This window comes from Scyliorhinus torazame, chromosome 3 (assembly GCF_047496885.1).
Source record: "Scyliorhinus torazame isolate Kashiwa2021f chromosome 3, sScyTor2.1, whole genome shotgun sequence".
NCBI lineage: Eukaryota > Metazoa > Chordata > Chondrichthyes > Carcharhiniformes > Scyliorhinidae > Scyliorhinus > Scyliorhinus torazame.
The window spans coordinates 125146445-125161997 of NC_092709.1; the positions used below are offsets into that span (position 1 = coordinate 125146445).

The 15553-nt window shown below is 51.5% G+C and overlaps 1 protein-coding gene across 7 annotated transcripts in view; it reads left to right on the top strand.

Moving 5' to 3' along the window:
* Positions 1-15553, top strand: part of ndst3 (N-deacetylase/N-sulfotransferase (heparan glucosaminyl) 3) — a 1764928-nt gene that overhangs the window by 1645697 nt on the left and 103678 nt on the right. For all 7 annotated transcript variants that reach the window (XM_072496177.1, XM_072496171.1, XM_072496172.1 and 4 more), the window contains one exon: positions 2451-2579. In XM_072496177.1, coding sequence (XP_072352278.1) covers positions 2451-2579 — 129 coding nt within the window. The remainder of the gene's footprint in view (positions 1-2450; positions 2580-15553) is intronic.

Below are 15553 nucleotides of genomic sequence, written 5' to 3' on the forward strand. Positions count from 1 at the left end.
TCCTGAGTGTCAAGAAGAAATTATATATAGCTCGTGGGCTGAAAGGGATCAAGGGGTATGGGAGGAGGGCGGAATTAGGGTATTGAACTTGATGATCAGCCATGATCATAATGAATGATGGAGCAGGCTCTAAGGGCCAAATAACCTCCTCCTGCTTCTATTTTCTATGCGTCTATGTCTCCATTGGACAGAGGCAGCTGAAGAGAGCTCCAGAATCCTCTGAGTCATCTGGCTCCCCATTATCTTTATCGTAGTGCCAACGTCCTCAGCAATGCTCCTCGGTGACTGGGCCATGCTCTGCAGTGCCTCGGCAATGTCCACCTGCATCTGGGACATGTCCCTCAGCGACTGGGACATGCTCTGCAGTGCCTTGGCAATGATTACCTGCATCTGGGACATGTCCCTCAACGACTGGGACATGCTCTGCAGTGCCTCAGCAATGATCACCTGCATCTGGGACATGTCCCTCAGCGACTGGGACATGCTCTGCAGTGCCTCGGCAATGTCTACCTGCATCTGGGACATTTCCCTCAGCGACTGGGACATGCTCTGCAGTGCCTCAGCAATGTCCACCTGCATCTGGGACATTTGCCTCAGCGACTGGGACATGCTCTGCAGTGCCTCGGCAATGTTCACCTGCATCTGGGACATGGCCCTCAGCGACTGGGATATGATGTTGAAATCCTCAGCCATTGTCATCACAGACTTAGCCATGCCTTGGGCATCACCACTCAAAATACCGACGGCATTTTTCAGGCTTTCCACTGCAGTCGCCATCTCAGCAGTGTTGGCCTCGGTGCCTCGCATTGTCGGCACCATCTCCTGTGCCCGTAGCCTTTGGGACTCCTGCAATCGGCAATGCAGTTGCTGGAATGTCGCTGACATCTCCTCCTTAATGTCACATTGTGTCCTATCATCTTCATCAGCTCTGGGAGAACCTTGTCCAGAGGCTCAACATCTGACTGGGACTCAGCTGAGTCCTGGCATCCAGCAGATCTCCAATTGCTGACTCCTTTGGATGTTCCTGCCTCCACCTGATGTGCATCAGCATCTGTGTGGTGCTCACCAGATTGTGCCCCAGGAGCCTGTCCACTAATGTCGCCCACCGAGGTGTGTGTCGCTATGCTGATGGAAGTTGCGGGTGACAGCTGTGACACCGCGACAGTGGTCTCCTCAGAGTACTTCTCCAAGGTGATCGCTTGGGTGGCAGAGTGGAGAATGGCTCCAGAAGGCTCAGCCCCATCAGATGGAGATCCTGCAAGACATTGGACATGTGGTCAGTGAGAGGGAAGGATCATTTTGCCATCTGGCTGAAGGTGCAGTGGATCCTCAACTCTGCGGCGCAGGCCAACCTCGCTGTCAGTGACTGTTCTCCCCTCGGTAAACCCTGTGATTTCCAGGGCCCGTTCCTCCTCGGGGGAGAGGACTCAAATCTCTGGTACACCGCTCCCCCTTCTTGGTCCTTTCCCATTTTTAATGGACCACCTTCTCCTGCAGAATCAAAGAGAGGGCATTGTGAGCCGCACACTTGATGCGGGCTGGAGGGGAGAGTGGGGGGAGAGCCTACAGCAGCTGGCATGTGTGGGCACTGCATCTGGACATGAAGAGGTTGTGCTGGTGGGTGCCAATGGGTTCTGAGGAGCAAACAAGAGGATCGGATGTCGGGAGGGTTTGAGGTGTCAGTCAGTGATTTGTGGAGAGTGGGGTTGGTGTTTGGGATTTTATGGGGTGGCAGGCGGAGCTGATGCCAGGAGAGAGATGGTAACTTACCCTTGCAGCTTGGTAGGTCGTTGACTTCTTCCGACATTGGATAGTGGTCCTCCTGGTCATGCTGGCAGCTGCTGCCACTGCCTCCCAGATGGTATTGGTGACTCTGCTGCTGGTCCTCCGACTCCTTCAGGGGAATAGGATAACCCGTCTCGCATCGAAGGCTTTGAGAAGCCTGGCCAGGTCGACATCCCCAAGGATGGTCTGCACGGTGCCCTGCTTATGTGTTGACTGGGGGTGAGTGGTGATAAAACGTTTAAAAGCAGCTCCCCCTTGTTAGCTGCAAGACGCTGAGTCGCAGGTCTGGCGAAGCACACAGCAAGTCAGCCAGTCATGGTGAGAAGCTGATCGGGGCTTGCTCCGGCACTAAATGCCATTAAATTCGGGTCACAGTCTCACCAATGCCGCAGTCAAGAAACACCCTGCCAAATGGGCCCAAAATCACACTTAGGAATGATTCCATTAAATTGCGCCCACTGTTTTCCGAGTAGCTCCGGAAGTAGGTAAAGAGGACGTAAATAGCAAAATGATTACTGACTTTTCTCACTGCTTTCCAAAGAACTTTTAAAACTTATTTCTCAACAATCCATTGTCGATTTTCTCTGATTTATTCTGCTTTGTGTAACATGTTGCTTTGAGGAAAACCTGCTCAAATATATCCTTTTAAATGTTGTTTTCTTCAGGTACTTCCACGACAGACCTGTGGTCTTTTCACTCATACCATATTCTACAAGGAGTACCCCGGAGGACCAAGAGAACTGGATAAAAGCATCAGGGGAGGAGAACTCTTTCTCACTGTTCTCCTTAATCCAGTAAGCATTTAAACTATCTCTAGTTGTGAACATTAGTGCTGGCAAAGAGAATCTTGTTTCCGCCAAAGCTCCCCCTTAGCCCTGGATTCTCATCTCCCTCTAGTTTCTCTCCTACCTTTCCTCATGCTCTGTCCAAGGTCAACTTGTTCATGAGCCTCCCCCCCCTGACCTCCTGATTCTGTACCTGTTGACCACACAATGTCCCTTACTATTTCCCACGCTAGCAGATATTGGAAACACTTTGCATTCCCCTGCTTTCAAATATTCCATAATAACCCATTTCTCAAAGAAAAACAACCTTTAATTCTCTCTCCTTGCAAACTACTGTCCAATCTCCAAATTTCCCTATTCTCTCCTCTTGAACATTTTGTTGCTTCCAAATTCCATGTCCATCGTTCCGGCAACTCCAAACAGGTTTCTACTTTTGACACAACACTAAAAGTAATTATAGAATCAAACAACATAAAGAGGCCATTAGTCCATGCTGCCTCTTTGAAAAGGCTTTCCAATTAGTCCCACTCCCCTGCTTTCGCCATATAGACCTGCAAATTTCTTCCCTTCAACTGTTTATCCAATTTTCCATTGAATGACACATTGATTCTGCTTCCAACATTCTTTTAGAAAGTGCATTCCAGATCAAAGCAACTCACTGCGTTAGAAAAAAACCTCCTAATTTCTCCTAAGTTGCCTACGTGAATGTAGTGCAAACCATTTATGGGCAGCACAAGTGGATAGCACAGTGGCTTCATAGCACCAGGGTCTCAGGTTCAATTCCCCGCTGGGCCAATGTTTGTGCAGAGTCTGCACGTTCTCCCCGTGTCTGCGTGGGTTTCCTCCGGGTGCTCTGGTTTCCTCCCACAGTCCAAAGACGTGCAGGTTAGGTGGATTGGCCATGCTAAATTGCCCTTAGTGACCAAAATGGTTAGATGGGGTTATTGGGTTACGGGGATAGGGTGGAAGTGAGGGCTTAAGTGGGTCGGTGCATACTCGATGGGCCGAATGGCCTCCTTCTGCACTGTATATTCTATGTCCTATTCCTCCCTCCGTTATCCATCAATAGTTCTCAACATTTTGAAAACTTCCATTAAATTCCCCTTAATCTCTTCTGTCCTAAGGAAAACTCTCAACTTCACTAATCTCTCCATGTAACTCAAGCCTCTAACCTCTGGTACCATTCTAGTGAATCTGTTCTACACCTTTTCCAATGCCTTGACATCATTCCTATCTGAAGTACTCAGGATTCGATACAGTTCTCCAACTGATGATTTTAAAGGGTTTTGTGTAACTTCCTTGCTTTTATACTCCGTGCCTCTATTGATAAAGCCAAGAATCGCAAATGTTTTTTTTAACACTCCTCTTAATTTGCCATCACTCTCAAGGATTTGTGTACTTAACCCAATGGTCTCTCTGTTCCTGCACCCCATGTAAAATTGTACTTTTTAATTTCTTCCTTCCAAAACGTTTGTTCTTAATTCTGTACTAAATTTCATCTGCAATGTGGCTGCCCTTATCACCAGTCTCTGTTCTATTGCTGATTTCTTTACAGTTTATTACATACCCAAGTTTTGTGTCGTCAGCAAGCATTGAAATTAGGCACTGTACACCAAAACCCAGATCATTACTATGTAGCCAAAAAAGCTGTGAGCTTAAAACAGACTCCTGGAGGGTCTGACTGACAACTTCCATCCAGCAGGTGGCGGTGCAGACAAACCATGCGGTCTCAAGACCGCGGTCATGTGACCAGAGACTCCCATATAAGTGGAGACACATCCGGCCACCAGCAGATGGTTGTAGGAGATGGCAGTAAGACATAACAGGTGACCAGTCGTGCAGGGTGTAGTTCCAGAGGAATACAAAGAGGCTCCATGATAACTTGCTCTGTAACACGTGATTAAATAAAGATCCTGGTTAGGACATGTCTACGTGTTTGGTGGATTCCTTCGCAAGACATAGAAGACATTACACAAGAAATATCATTCCACATCTGCCCGCTTAATTGGATTCAAGAGATCCCAAGGCACAAATAGAAGAAGGGCAAGGTGGGTCTCCCTGGTCTCCTGCCAATACTTTTGCCTTAAGGAACATAACTTAAAACAGATCGTCTGTTATTATCCCTGTGCTAATTGTGTGACCTTCCTCTGTGGAAATTGGCTGCTGCATTTCTGACGTTACAACAGTAACTCTTCAAAGAAAAATGTACTTCATAGGCGGTAAAGTGTTTTGGGATGATCTGAAATGTTTAAGTATACAAATCTTTCATTCTTTACTGAATATTTCTAAAATAAATGAGCAAAATGGGTCAGGCCTTGTAGTTGTTTAACTTTGGTGAAAGGTACCTGGTAATATTGCACAACTCAAAACAGCATTGTTGCCTTTCTTTTCTATACTCTTTTCCCTGTCCTTTCTGTGGCTCTGTTCCAATTATGGCAATCAGTGAATTTGTCCTTCTTATGTTAGCTATGTCCTAATGCTTAGAGTCGCCAGGTATCAAATGATACCACCACAAGTTTTGACCGGCTATCGATCAAAGAGCCAAACACCAGTTAGTTAGTTCAAGGTCAAGGATACTTTATTTACACACAATTAGTCATGCAACATAAACACTAGTAGTTAATTACACCTATCAACTAAGACAACCTGTACTTAACTTCGGGCACCCGGCTTAGATCAGAGAACAGTGGTCGCTGTTCGATTCTGGATCTATCGAGTCCGAAGGAGTAACTGCTGCTCAGCTAGGCTCATCCGTCTGGTAGCAAGCGTTGAACTTGTTCGTGCTTCTGTTGTTGCTGCACTTGGAGATGGCCGTGACCGGGGTACCAGGACCAAGAGAAAGTGAACACATGGCGGACTCTTCTTCTTATACTTGGGGGTTTATCTGCTCTTTTGGGCGGTCCTCTGGTTTGGGTCCCACTAATTGGGTGATCCCTGATCACTCTGTTTGATTCCTTAGCCAATAAGTGGGCGGAGATCTGGATGGCTGGGTGTGTCCCAAGCGGTCACTGACCCCGTTGTTTGCGTTTGTGAACAGGGAATGGCGCTGAAATGTCTGGGACTGTACCGGTCACTCAAGTACCAGTCCTTTGTCTTGGTGCAGATGGGCCATCAAATGCAAATCGGCCCCATTAAAATGCTAATTGGTCGGAGTTTCGATACCGTCTGGACTTCTTGCTTGCAAATATGCATTTCAGGCTGTGAGCCTGCCTGAGTCTTGGCTTGTCCATTTTACCCGCCAGGCTTTGCGAGTTTCTCTGTACCGAGTTGGAAGTGGCCATCCCAGATGGCTACAGCATGAGTGCCTAATAAATGAAGTGCTGGCTCATTTATACAGCAGGAGGAGTTGTAGCCCTTGAGAAAAAGACAGTGGCAAGGCAAAAAAGTGAAAATTAGATGAAAAGTTAAGATCAAGAAGCAGCTGGGATCCACCTCAGACACAGAGCTCCCATTAATCTGTGGGCAACATGTTGATTTGCATTTTAGTTTCTTCCATCTGCTCCAAGGCCAGCACTACTTGTTTTTTTAATAAGGCTGACATATTAAAAGGCCAATATCTTGTTGCCCCACGGGAAGAAGAAGTTACAGAAGCAAGAACGAAATACTTGCTTTCCAAAAAGGCAGCCTGGTTGTTTCGGGATGGTGTGTGCATGAGTGATTGAATTAGAGTTGGCCTGAACAAGATCCCAGAGCACAGGAGATAGGGAGCTTGCCAGGTTTGAACAGCAGTTAACCTGCCACTCACTGTCACTGGAGGACAAAAATGTCTCGTATATTCCATAGCTATTGATTGAATGAGTCCAACCAAATCTCATCAGTGACGGAGTATGGCAATTCATCAATCAACAGTAACTGCAGAGTAAAGGAGCAGAACCATTAACAAATACAGCCATTGGCTCTGACACAAGGTGCAGAATTGAACACAAACACCAGTGCTGGAGCAATCGAATCACCAATTCTCCCAAAGGGCATTTTCTCAGTGGCAGATACTAACTGACTGTTAACTTTTTATTGGTAATTCTTTCAGTGGAAAACCTTCTTCAATTAAAGATAATGGGAGAAAAAAAGGATAAAGGGGTGTGGTAAACTACTGTATTGTATTGTATTGTATTGTACTGTTGTATTGAGCTTGTCCCTATTGGCTCCGCCTGTGGATCCTCCTCTCAGGCTCATGTATAAAGGTGGCTGGTCACCGCCTCTGATCCAGTTTGGGATCCGAGGCCAGGAGGCTTGCTGTTTCGTGTATTAAAGCCTCAGTTACGTTCACCACTCGTCGTGTGTTCATTGATGGCATATCAATTTAATACACTAAACATCTAATGTGAATTCGTCACTCAAGCCGGATCGCCTGGAGCTGGACCCACAGGCAGCCGACGTCACTGCAACTTTCGAGCACTGGCTAAGCTGCTTCGAAGCGTACCTCGGATCCTTCACCGAACACTTCACCGACCTCCAAAAGAAGCAGATCCTCCACGCACGGGTGGGCCCACGAGTCTTTCTTCTCACCAGGGACGCTCCCTCGTATATATAATGCTGCTGAAGGGACACTATGTGAAGTCTGTAAACGAGCTGTATGCTAGGCACCTTCTCGCCACGAGACGACAACGCCCTGGGGAATCACTCCCAGAATTCCTGCGTGCCTTGCGGGTTCTCTGCCGGAACTGTGACTGCCAGGCGGTATCGGCTACCCAACACGCGGAGCTGTTGGTCAGGGACACTTATGCCGCGGGCAGGAAATCGAGCTATATCCGCCAGCGATTGCTAGAAGGGGGTACACACACTCCCAGAGACAGTGCAGCTCTCAAACTCGCTGGAGGTGGCCTTCCAGAATATGGAGATCTACACCTCCGACCGCGTGGCACCCTCGTGGACCTTGTGGTCACCGCCATCATCCGACTCGGGTGCGGCGCAAGCCTACACCGCGCTGCAGCCCGCCAACACCGGAAGCCCGAATGCTACTTTTGCGGCCAGGGTAATCATTCCAGACAACGCTGCCCTGCACGGAACGCTACTTGCAACGGGTTTGGGAGGAAGGGCCACTTTGCGAAAGCCTGTCAGACCCGATCTCTCACTAAAGCTTCTAGGTCCAGCAGCGTTGCCTGCTGCCTGTCGGGGCCGCCCCCAGCTGCCGTGCCACACGCCATGTGCGACCCGTGGGCGGCGCCATCTTCCCGCCATCTTCGATTTCAACCGCCACGTGCAACCCATGGGGGCCGGCACCTTTAACGCCATTTTGTGCTTCACCCGCCACACGTGACCCTTGGGGGCCGCCACCTTGGGACCACTCCGCAGCGTCCCGGGAGCCTTGCTCACCCGATCATACGCTGGCCACCGCTACCTCCAACCGGTCTACCCATCACCTTCCGAAGCTCGCCTCCATCATGCTCGACCAGTCCCTGCCTCATCACCTCATTGAATCTACGCTGACGGCCCGGAGCAACGGGCACGAGACAGCCTGCATTTTCGAATCCGGGAGCACAGACAGCTTCATACATCCAGATACGGTAAGGCGCTGCTCCCTCCCAATCTTACCCACGACCCAGAAAATCTCCATGGCTTCTGGATACATGCAGTAGAAATCCGGGGGTACTGTGTCGCGACCCTTACTGTACAAGGCGTAGAGTACATTAACTTCAAACTCTAAGTCCTTCCCCATCTCTGCGCTGCCCTATTACTGGGGCTTGACTTCCAGTGCCACCTCCAGAGCCTTACTTTAAAGTTTGGCGGACCCCTGTGATGCCCCCCCCCCCTCACCGTCTGTAGCCTCGCGAGCCTTAAGGTCGCCCCACCCTCGCTCTTCGCTAACCTCACCCCGGACTGTAAGCCCGTCGCTACTAGGAGCAGATGATACAGTGCCCAGGACAGGGCCTTTATCAGGTCAGAGGTCCAGCGACTCCTACAAGAGGGGCTCATTGAGGCTGGTAACAGCCCCTGGAGAGCCCAAGTGGTGGTCGTCAAGACTGGGGAGAAGCACCGGATTGTCATCAATTACAGTCAGACCATCAACCAGTACATGCAGCTCGATGCGTACCCCCCTCCCCCGCATATCTGACATGGTCAATCAGATTGCGCAGTATCGAGTCTTCTCCACAGTTGACTTGAAGTCCGCGTACTACCAGCTCCCTATCCGCCCGGAGGACCGTCAATACACTGCCTTCGAGGCCAATGGCCGCCTTTACCACTTCCTCAGGGTCCCCTTATGGTGTCACCAATGGGGTCTCGGTCTTCCAACGAGAAATGGACCGAATGGTTGACCAGTACGGGCAGCGGGCCACGTTCCCGTACTTAGATAATGTCACCATCTGTGGCCATGACCAGCAGGACCATGACGAAAACCTTCGGCACTTCCTCCACACCGCTAAACTCCTGAACCTCACCTATAATAAGGGAAAATGCGTTTTCCGCACAACCCGCCGAGCCATCCTTGGCTACATTGTGGAAAACGGAGTCCTAGGGCCCGACCCCGACCGCATGCGCCCCCTCCTGGAACTCCCCCTCCCCCACTCCCCCAAGGCCCTGAAGCGATGCCTGGGGTTCTTCTCGTACTATGCCCAGTGGGTCCCCAATTATGTGGACAAGGCCCGTCTACTTATTAAATTCACCATTTTTCCCTTGACGGCTGAGGCCCGCCTGGCCTTCAACCGCATCAAGGCAGATATTGCCAAAGCCGCGATGCACGCTGTGGACGAGTCCCTTCCATTCCAGGTGGAGAGTGATGTGTCGAACTTTGCTCTGGCCACTACCCTCAACCAGGCAGGCCCGTGGCTTTCATCTCCCGTACCCTCTATGCCTCCGAGAATCGACACTCCTCCGTCGAAAAGGAAGCCCAAGCCATTGTAGAAGCTGTGCGACATTGGAGGCATTACCTGGCCGGCAGGCAATTCACTCTCCTCACTGACCAGGGTCGGTTGCCTTCATGTTTAACAACACACAGCGGGGCAAGATCAAAACGACAAGATTCTGAGGTGGAGGATCGAGCTCTCCACCTATAACTACGATATCTTGTATCGACCTGGGAAGCTCAATGAGCCCCCAGATGCCCTATCCCGCGCTACATGTGCCAGCGCACAAGTAGACCAACTTTGGGCCCTCCACAACGACCTCTGTCACCCATTTTGTTCATTTTATCAAGGCTCGCAACCTGCCTTACTCCATCGAGGAGGTTGTGGTAAACACTGTTGTACTTATATTAGAGGTTGTACGGTAGAACCTGCACTACAGGTTCGTCTGTGGCCCCTGCCTGCTGGCTCTGCCCAGGAGGCGGGGTATAAATATGCGTGTCCTCCAGCTCGCAGCCATTTCGCCAGCTGCTGTGGGAGGCCACACATCTGATACCAATAAAGCCTCAGTTTGGATTCAACTTTCGTCTTTAAGTCAAATTGATCGTGCCTCAGAGGCCAGGACCGTGACCAGGGACTGCCAGGTCTGCGCGGAGTGCAAACTGCACTTCTATCGGCCAGACAGGGTGCCCTTGTAAAGGCCTCTCGCCCCTTTGAGCGCCTCAGCATCGACTTCAAAGGGCCCCTCCCCTCCACTGAACGTAACGTGTACTTCCTCAACATTGTTGACGAATACTCAAGATTCCCTTTTGCCATCCCATGCTCTGACAGGACGTCCGCCACCATCATCAAGGCCCTGCACAGTCTTTTCACCCTGTTCGGGTTCCCCACCTACATCCATAGCGATCGGGGTTCCTCCTTAATGAGCGACGAGTTGCGTCAGTTCCTGCTCAGCAAGGGCAACGCCTCCAGCAGAACGACCAGCTACAACCCCCGGGGCAACGGACAGGTGGAGAGGGAGAATGCGACGGTCTGGAAGGCCGTCCTCCTGGCCCTACGGTCTAGAAGGCTCCCTGTCTCCTGCTGGCAGGAGATCCTTCCCGATGCGCTCCACTCCATCCGGTCACTCCTGTGTACCGCCACCAATGTGACCCCTCATGAGAGGATGTTTGTTTTCCCCAGGAAGTCCACCTCAAGAGGTCTCGCTCCCGTCCTGGCTGACGGTCCCAGGGCCCGTTCTCCTCCGGAAGCATGCGGAGGAGCCATAAGTCGGATCCACTGGTCGAAAAGGTCCTTCTCCTCCATGCTAACCCCCAATATGCCTACGTGGCACACCATGACAGGCGGGAAGGCACAATCTCCCTTTGGGATTTGGCACTCGCAGGTTCCCCAGTGACCATCACCACTGCCCCTGACCCTACACCGTCTCCCCCCATTGCTACTCATCTACTACGAGATGCAGAAGACGACACGCTCCCGGACACGCAGACCTCGACACCTCATCTGACGCCAGTGTGCACACCACAGCTGGGACTGAGGCGGTCGCAGCGGAAAGTCAGAGCCCCCGACAGACTCGATCTATAACTCAACCCGTCCACTTCATCCCCGCCAGACTCTTTTTTTTTTTAACGGGGTGAATGTGGTAAACCAGTGTATTGTATTGTACTGTTGTATTGTTACATGCCTGGGCTTGTCCCTGCTGCCTCCGCCTGTGATTCCTTCCCTCGGGCTCATGTATAAAGGTGGCTGGTCTCCGCCTCTGATCCAGTTCGCGATCAGAGGCCAGGAGGCTTTCTGTTTAGTGTATTAAAGCCGCAGTTACGTTCACCACTCGTCGTGTGTTCCTTGATGGCATATCAAGGGGTCTTTAGCAATTTTGTTTGTGAAGGGAGAGTTAAAACAGTTTTCCACTATTAATTGTATAATCATCGAGTATTTCATCCAGTTGGTGGGCATTCATTTGGGCTACAAGTAGGAGCAAAATGAAACTGGGTTAGGAGGTGCATTTGTATGTCAAAACAAACCTTGTAAATATGTAACGATTGGGTTCAGTTCTAACCTTCACCTGGATATCTGGAATAGAACATGGACATGTCCTCCTGTTCCTTGACCTTTACTCAATGACTTGCACAGATCCCCCAGGATCCCCACCTCCACCTCTAGGGCCACAGTCTGATTGCTCACGTCGGACACCACCCTCTCCACCTCACGTATCCTTGTGCCTCAAGGCACTTCTCCATCGATCCTCGCAGAGGTGCTACAGCTTCCTCAATGGCCTTCGACCAGTCGCCATGCATCTCCTTCATTTGGTTGCGAAAAGGAAATTACAAAAGCAGGAAATTACACAGAGCGAGGTTCTCCCCAAGATCGGTATGTCTACTGGCTACCAGACCCGGCAAAAAGTCAGTTAAAGACCGAAGGAATTGGACGGGACCTGTGGAGCAGCAGCAATTGTGTGAATGACGGAGGGAGAAGGATCCAGATGGAGCAGTTCATTGCTTTCCTCAAAGACGAATTTCACCAGCAAAGGAAGGAGATGCATGGCGACTGGTCAAAGGCCATTGAGGAAGCAGTAGCACCTCTGCGAGAATTGATGGAGAACCCCACCCCTCCTTGCCATTTTTGGTGTTTTTCTTTTTGGAGGGAGAGATTTGTGATTTTGGGTATTTTTTTTTACGGGTAAGGGGAGCGCATGGTGGGGCTCATTGGGTGGGGTTGCCAACGGAGCGGCACTCATGAGTAGGGGGGCCATGTGCACAGGCTACCAGTGCTGCTAGTCAATGTATATGTGCCAAATTGGGATGGTGTGGGATTTGTGAACGATCCCGGACTTAAATACGCATCAGTTGATTATGGGTGGAGATTTTAATTGTGTGATGGAACCGAGGCTAGACAGGTCGAGCCCCAAGTCGATGGGAAGGTTGAGTATGGTGAAGGAGCTGAGAGGGTTTATGGAACGTATGGGAATGGATGATCCGTGGAGGCTTTAGAACCCGGAGGGGAGTGAGTACGCCTTCTTCTCACACGTGTATAAGGTGTATTCTACAATTGATTTCTTTGTGGTGAGTCGAGCGTTGTTGATGGGGGCGGTGGGGCGGAGTATGCGGGAATCGTGATTTTAGATCATGCATTGGCTGGAGAGGAGGCTTAGCTCGGGGCTTGTGCAGAGGCCGGAATGGAGGCTGGATTCAGGTCTTTTGGCAGGTAAGGTGAGAAGGTGAGGTGGGCGATTGGGGATTACTGAATCAGAACAGGGAGGTGTTCATGGCCACATTTTGGGAGACGTTGAAGTTGATGATCTGAGGGGAGATTATCTCGTTCAAGGCGCACAGAGAGAGGAGGAGGAAGGAGGAGCATAGATAGTTGCTGGACGAGGAAGTCGAGGTGGACAGGAGATACTCGGGGGCTCCGACCAAGGGGTTGTTCATGGAGAGGAAGAGGTTGCAGGGGCAGTTCGATAGTTTGATGATGGGAAGGGCAGTGGGGCAGTTACAGAGGGTGAAGGGGGTGCAATATGAACATGGGGAAAAGGCTGGCCCACCAGCTGAGGAGGCAGGCGGCATCTAAGGAAATTCTACGGGTGCGAACATAGAAGGGGGAGTTAGTGTCAGAGCCGGCGAGGAAAAATGGGGTGTTTAGGAAGTATTATGAAAAGCTGTACAGGGCCAGGCCAGGTGGAGAGGAAGGGGATATGGGACGATTTTTAGATGGGTAGGAGTTTCCGAGGTTGGAGGAGGAGAGGGGGCAGGTGTCGAGGAACCGCTGGGGCTAAGGGAGGTGATGGACAGCATTTGAAGGATGAAGTCGGGGAAGGCTCCAGGGCCGGACGGCTTTCCGGCAGAGTTTTAAAAGGCGTTTGCTTCAGAGTTGGCACTGTATTTGTTGGGGATGTTTAATGAGGCGGTGGAGAAGGGGGAGCTGCCAGGGACACTGATAAAGGCGTCATAAAGTCATAGAATTTACAGTGCAGAAGGAGGCCATCCGGCCCATTGTGTCTGCACCATCTCCTGAGCACCCTACTTAAGCCCACGCCTCCAACCTATCCCCGTAACCCTACCTAACCTTTTGGACACTAAGGGACAATTTAGCATGGCCGATCCACCTAACCTGCACATCTTTGGACTGTGGGAGGAAACCGGAGTACCCGGAGGAAATCCACGGAGACACGGGGAGAAAGTGCGAACTCCACACAGACAGTGACCCAAGCCGGGAATCGAACCTGGGACCCTGGAGCTGTGAGCCAGCAGTGCTAACCACTGTGCCACCCGATAGTTGATCACGCTAATCCCGATAAAGGGGAAACGATCCTTTGCAGAGTGGGTCGTATAGGCCCATTTCACTGTTTCACACAGATGTGAAAGTGCTGGCTAAGTTGTTGACGGGGAGGATGGAGCACCGGGTGTCATTGTACGTGGGGCAACCTGTTGTTGTCCGCTGGGAGAGTGTGGTAGTATGTATTGGGGGTCATGTGGGACTGGAAGCACTAATGTCATTGGCTGACAGATGCCGGGTCCTGGTTGGCCGTTGACCTCATGCTCCGCCCTGAAGGCGAAGTATAAGAAACCGGTGCCTTCCCCCGCAGGCCAGTTTACTATCGGGCTGCTGGGGAACAGACACGCTTAATAAAGCCTCATCGACTTCACTCTTTTCGTCTCATGGAGTCTTTGTGAGTCTTTGTGCGCTACAGAGAGTATGTGTAAAATTATGGGAATATTGAACGAGCCGTCCGATGCCCTATCCCGCGGCACATGTGCCAACGCACAAATTAACCGCCTCCAAACCCTCCACGAGGACCTCTGCCACCCGGGGGTCACTCGGTTTTACCACTTCATCAAGTCCCGCAATCTCCCATACTCTTTAGAAGAGGTCCGTACAGTCACAAGGGACTGCCACATCTGCGCGGAATGCAAGCCGCATTTTTTCAGGCCAGATGGAGCGCACCTGATTAAGGCTTCCCGCCCCTTTGAACGCCTCAGTCTCGATTTCAAAGGGCCCCTCCCCTCCACCGACCGCAACGCATATTTCCTTAATGTAGTGGACGAATACTCCCGCTTCCCTTTTGCTATTCCCTGCTCCGACATGACCGCGGCCACAGTCATTAAAGCCCTGAACAGCATCTTCACGCTGTTCGGTTACCCCGCATACGTCCACAGCGACAGGGGGTCCTCTTTCATGAGTGACGAGCTGCGCCAGTTCCTGCTCAGCAAGGGCATAGCCTCAAGCAGGACGACCAGCTACAACCCCCGGGGGAACGGGCAAGTAGAAAGGGAGAACGGCACGGTCTGGAAGGCCGTCCTACTGGCCCTACGGTCCAGGGATCTCCCAGTTTCACGGTGGCAGGAGGTCCTCCCGGACGCTCTCCATTCCATCCGGTCGTTATTATGTACAAGCACTAATCAAACGCCGCACGAGCATCTCCTTGTCTTCCCTAGGAGGTCCTCCTCTGGAACGTCGCTGCCAACCTGGCTGGCGGCCCCAGGACCCATCCTGCTCCGAAAGCATGTGCGGGCACATAAGGCGGACCCGTTGGTCGAAAGGGTTCACCTCCTCCACGCAAACCCCCGGTACGCCTACGTGGAGTACCCCGACGGCCGACAGGACACGGTCTCCCTGCGGGATCTGGCGCCCGCCGGCACCACGCACACCCCCCTGACACCATCAACCCAACCGCCCCCCTTCCTGCCGCCGCCGCACCCCGTGACCGCCCCCTTCCCAGGAGGATCAGTCCCCCTCCCCTTTGCACCGACAGCTGAAACCGTGCGGCTCCCGGAGGCGACAACGCTGGTACAAGCACCACCACCACCGCCGGGGCCGAGGCGATCGACACGGACGACCAGACCGCCCGACCGACTCGTGGCGTCGATGTAAAACAAAGATGGACTGTTCAATGAACATTTTGTTTTTCCTATACCCTCTGTAAATAGTTGTAACAGGACGATACTGTCCAATACTGTACTACCATGTAACTGTTCTATCCTCCCAGGACCAGCCCTGTAAACCCTTACCACCATACGAAGCATCACCCCGCCGGGTTCATTTTTGACAAGGGGTGAATGTGGTAGTATGTATTGGGGGTCATGTGGGACTGGAAGCCCTAATGTCATTGGCTGACAGATCCCGGGTCCTGGTTGGCCGTTGACCTCATGCTCCGCCCTGAAGGCGAAGTATAAGAAGCCGGTGCCTTCCCCCGCAGGCCAGTTTACT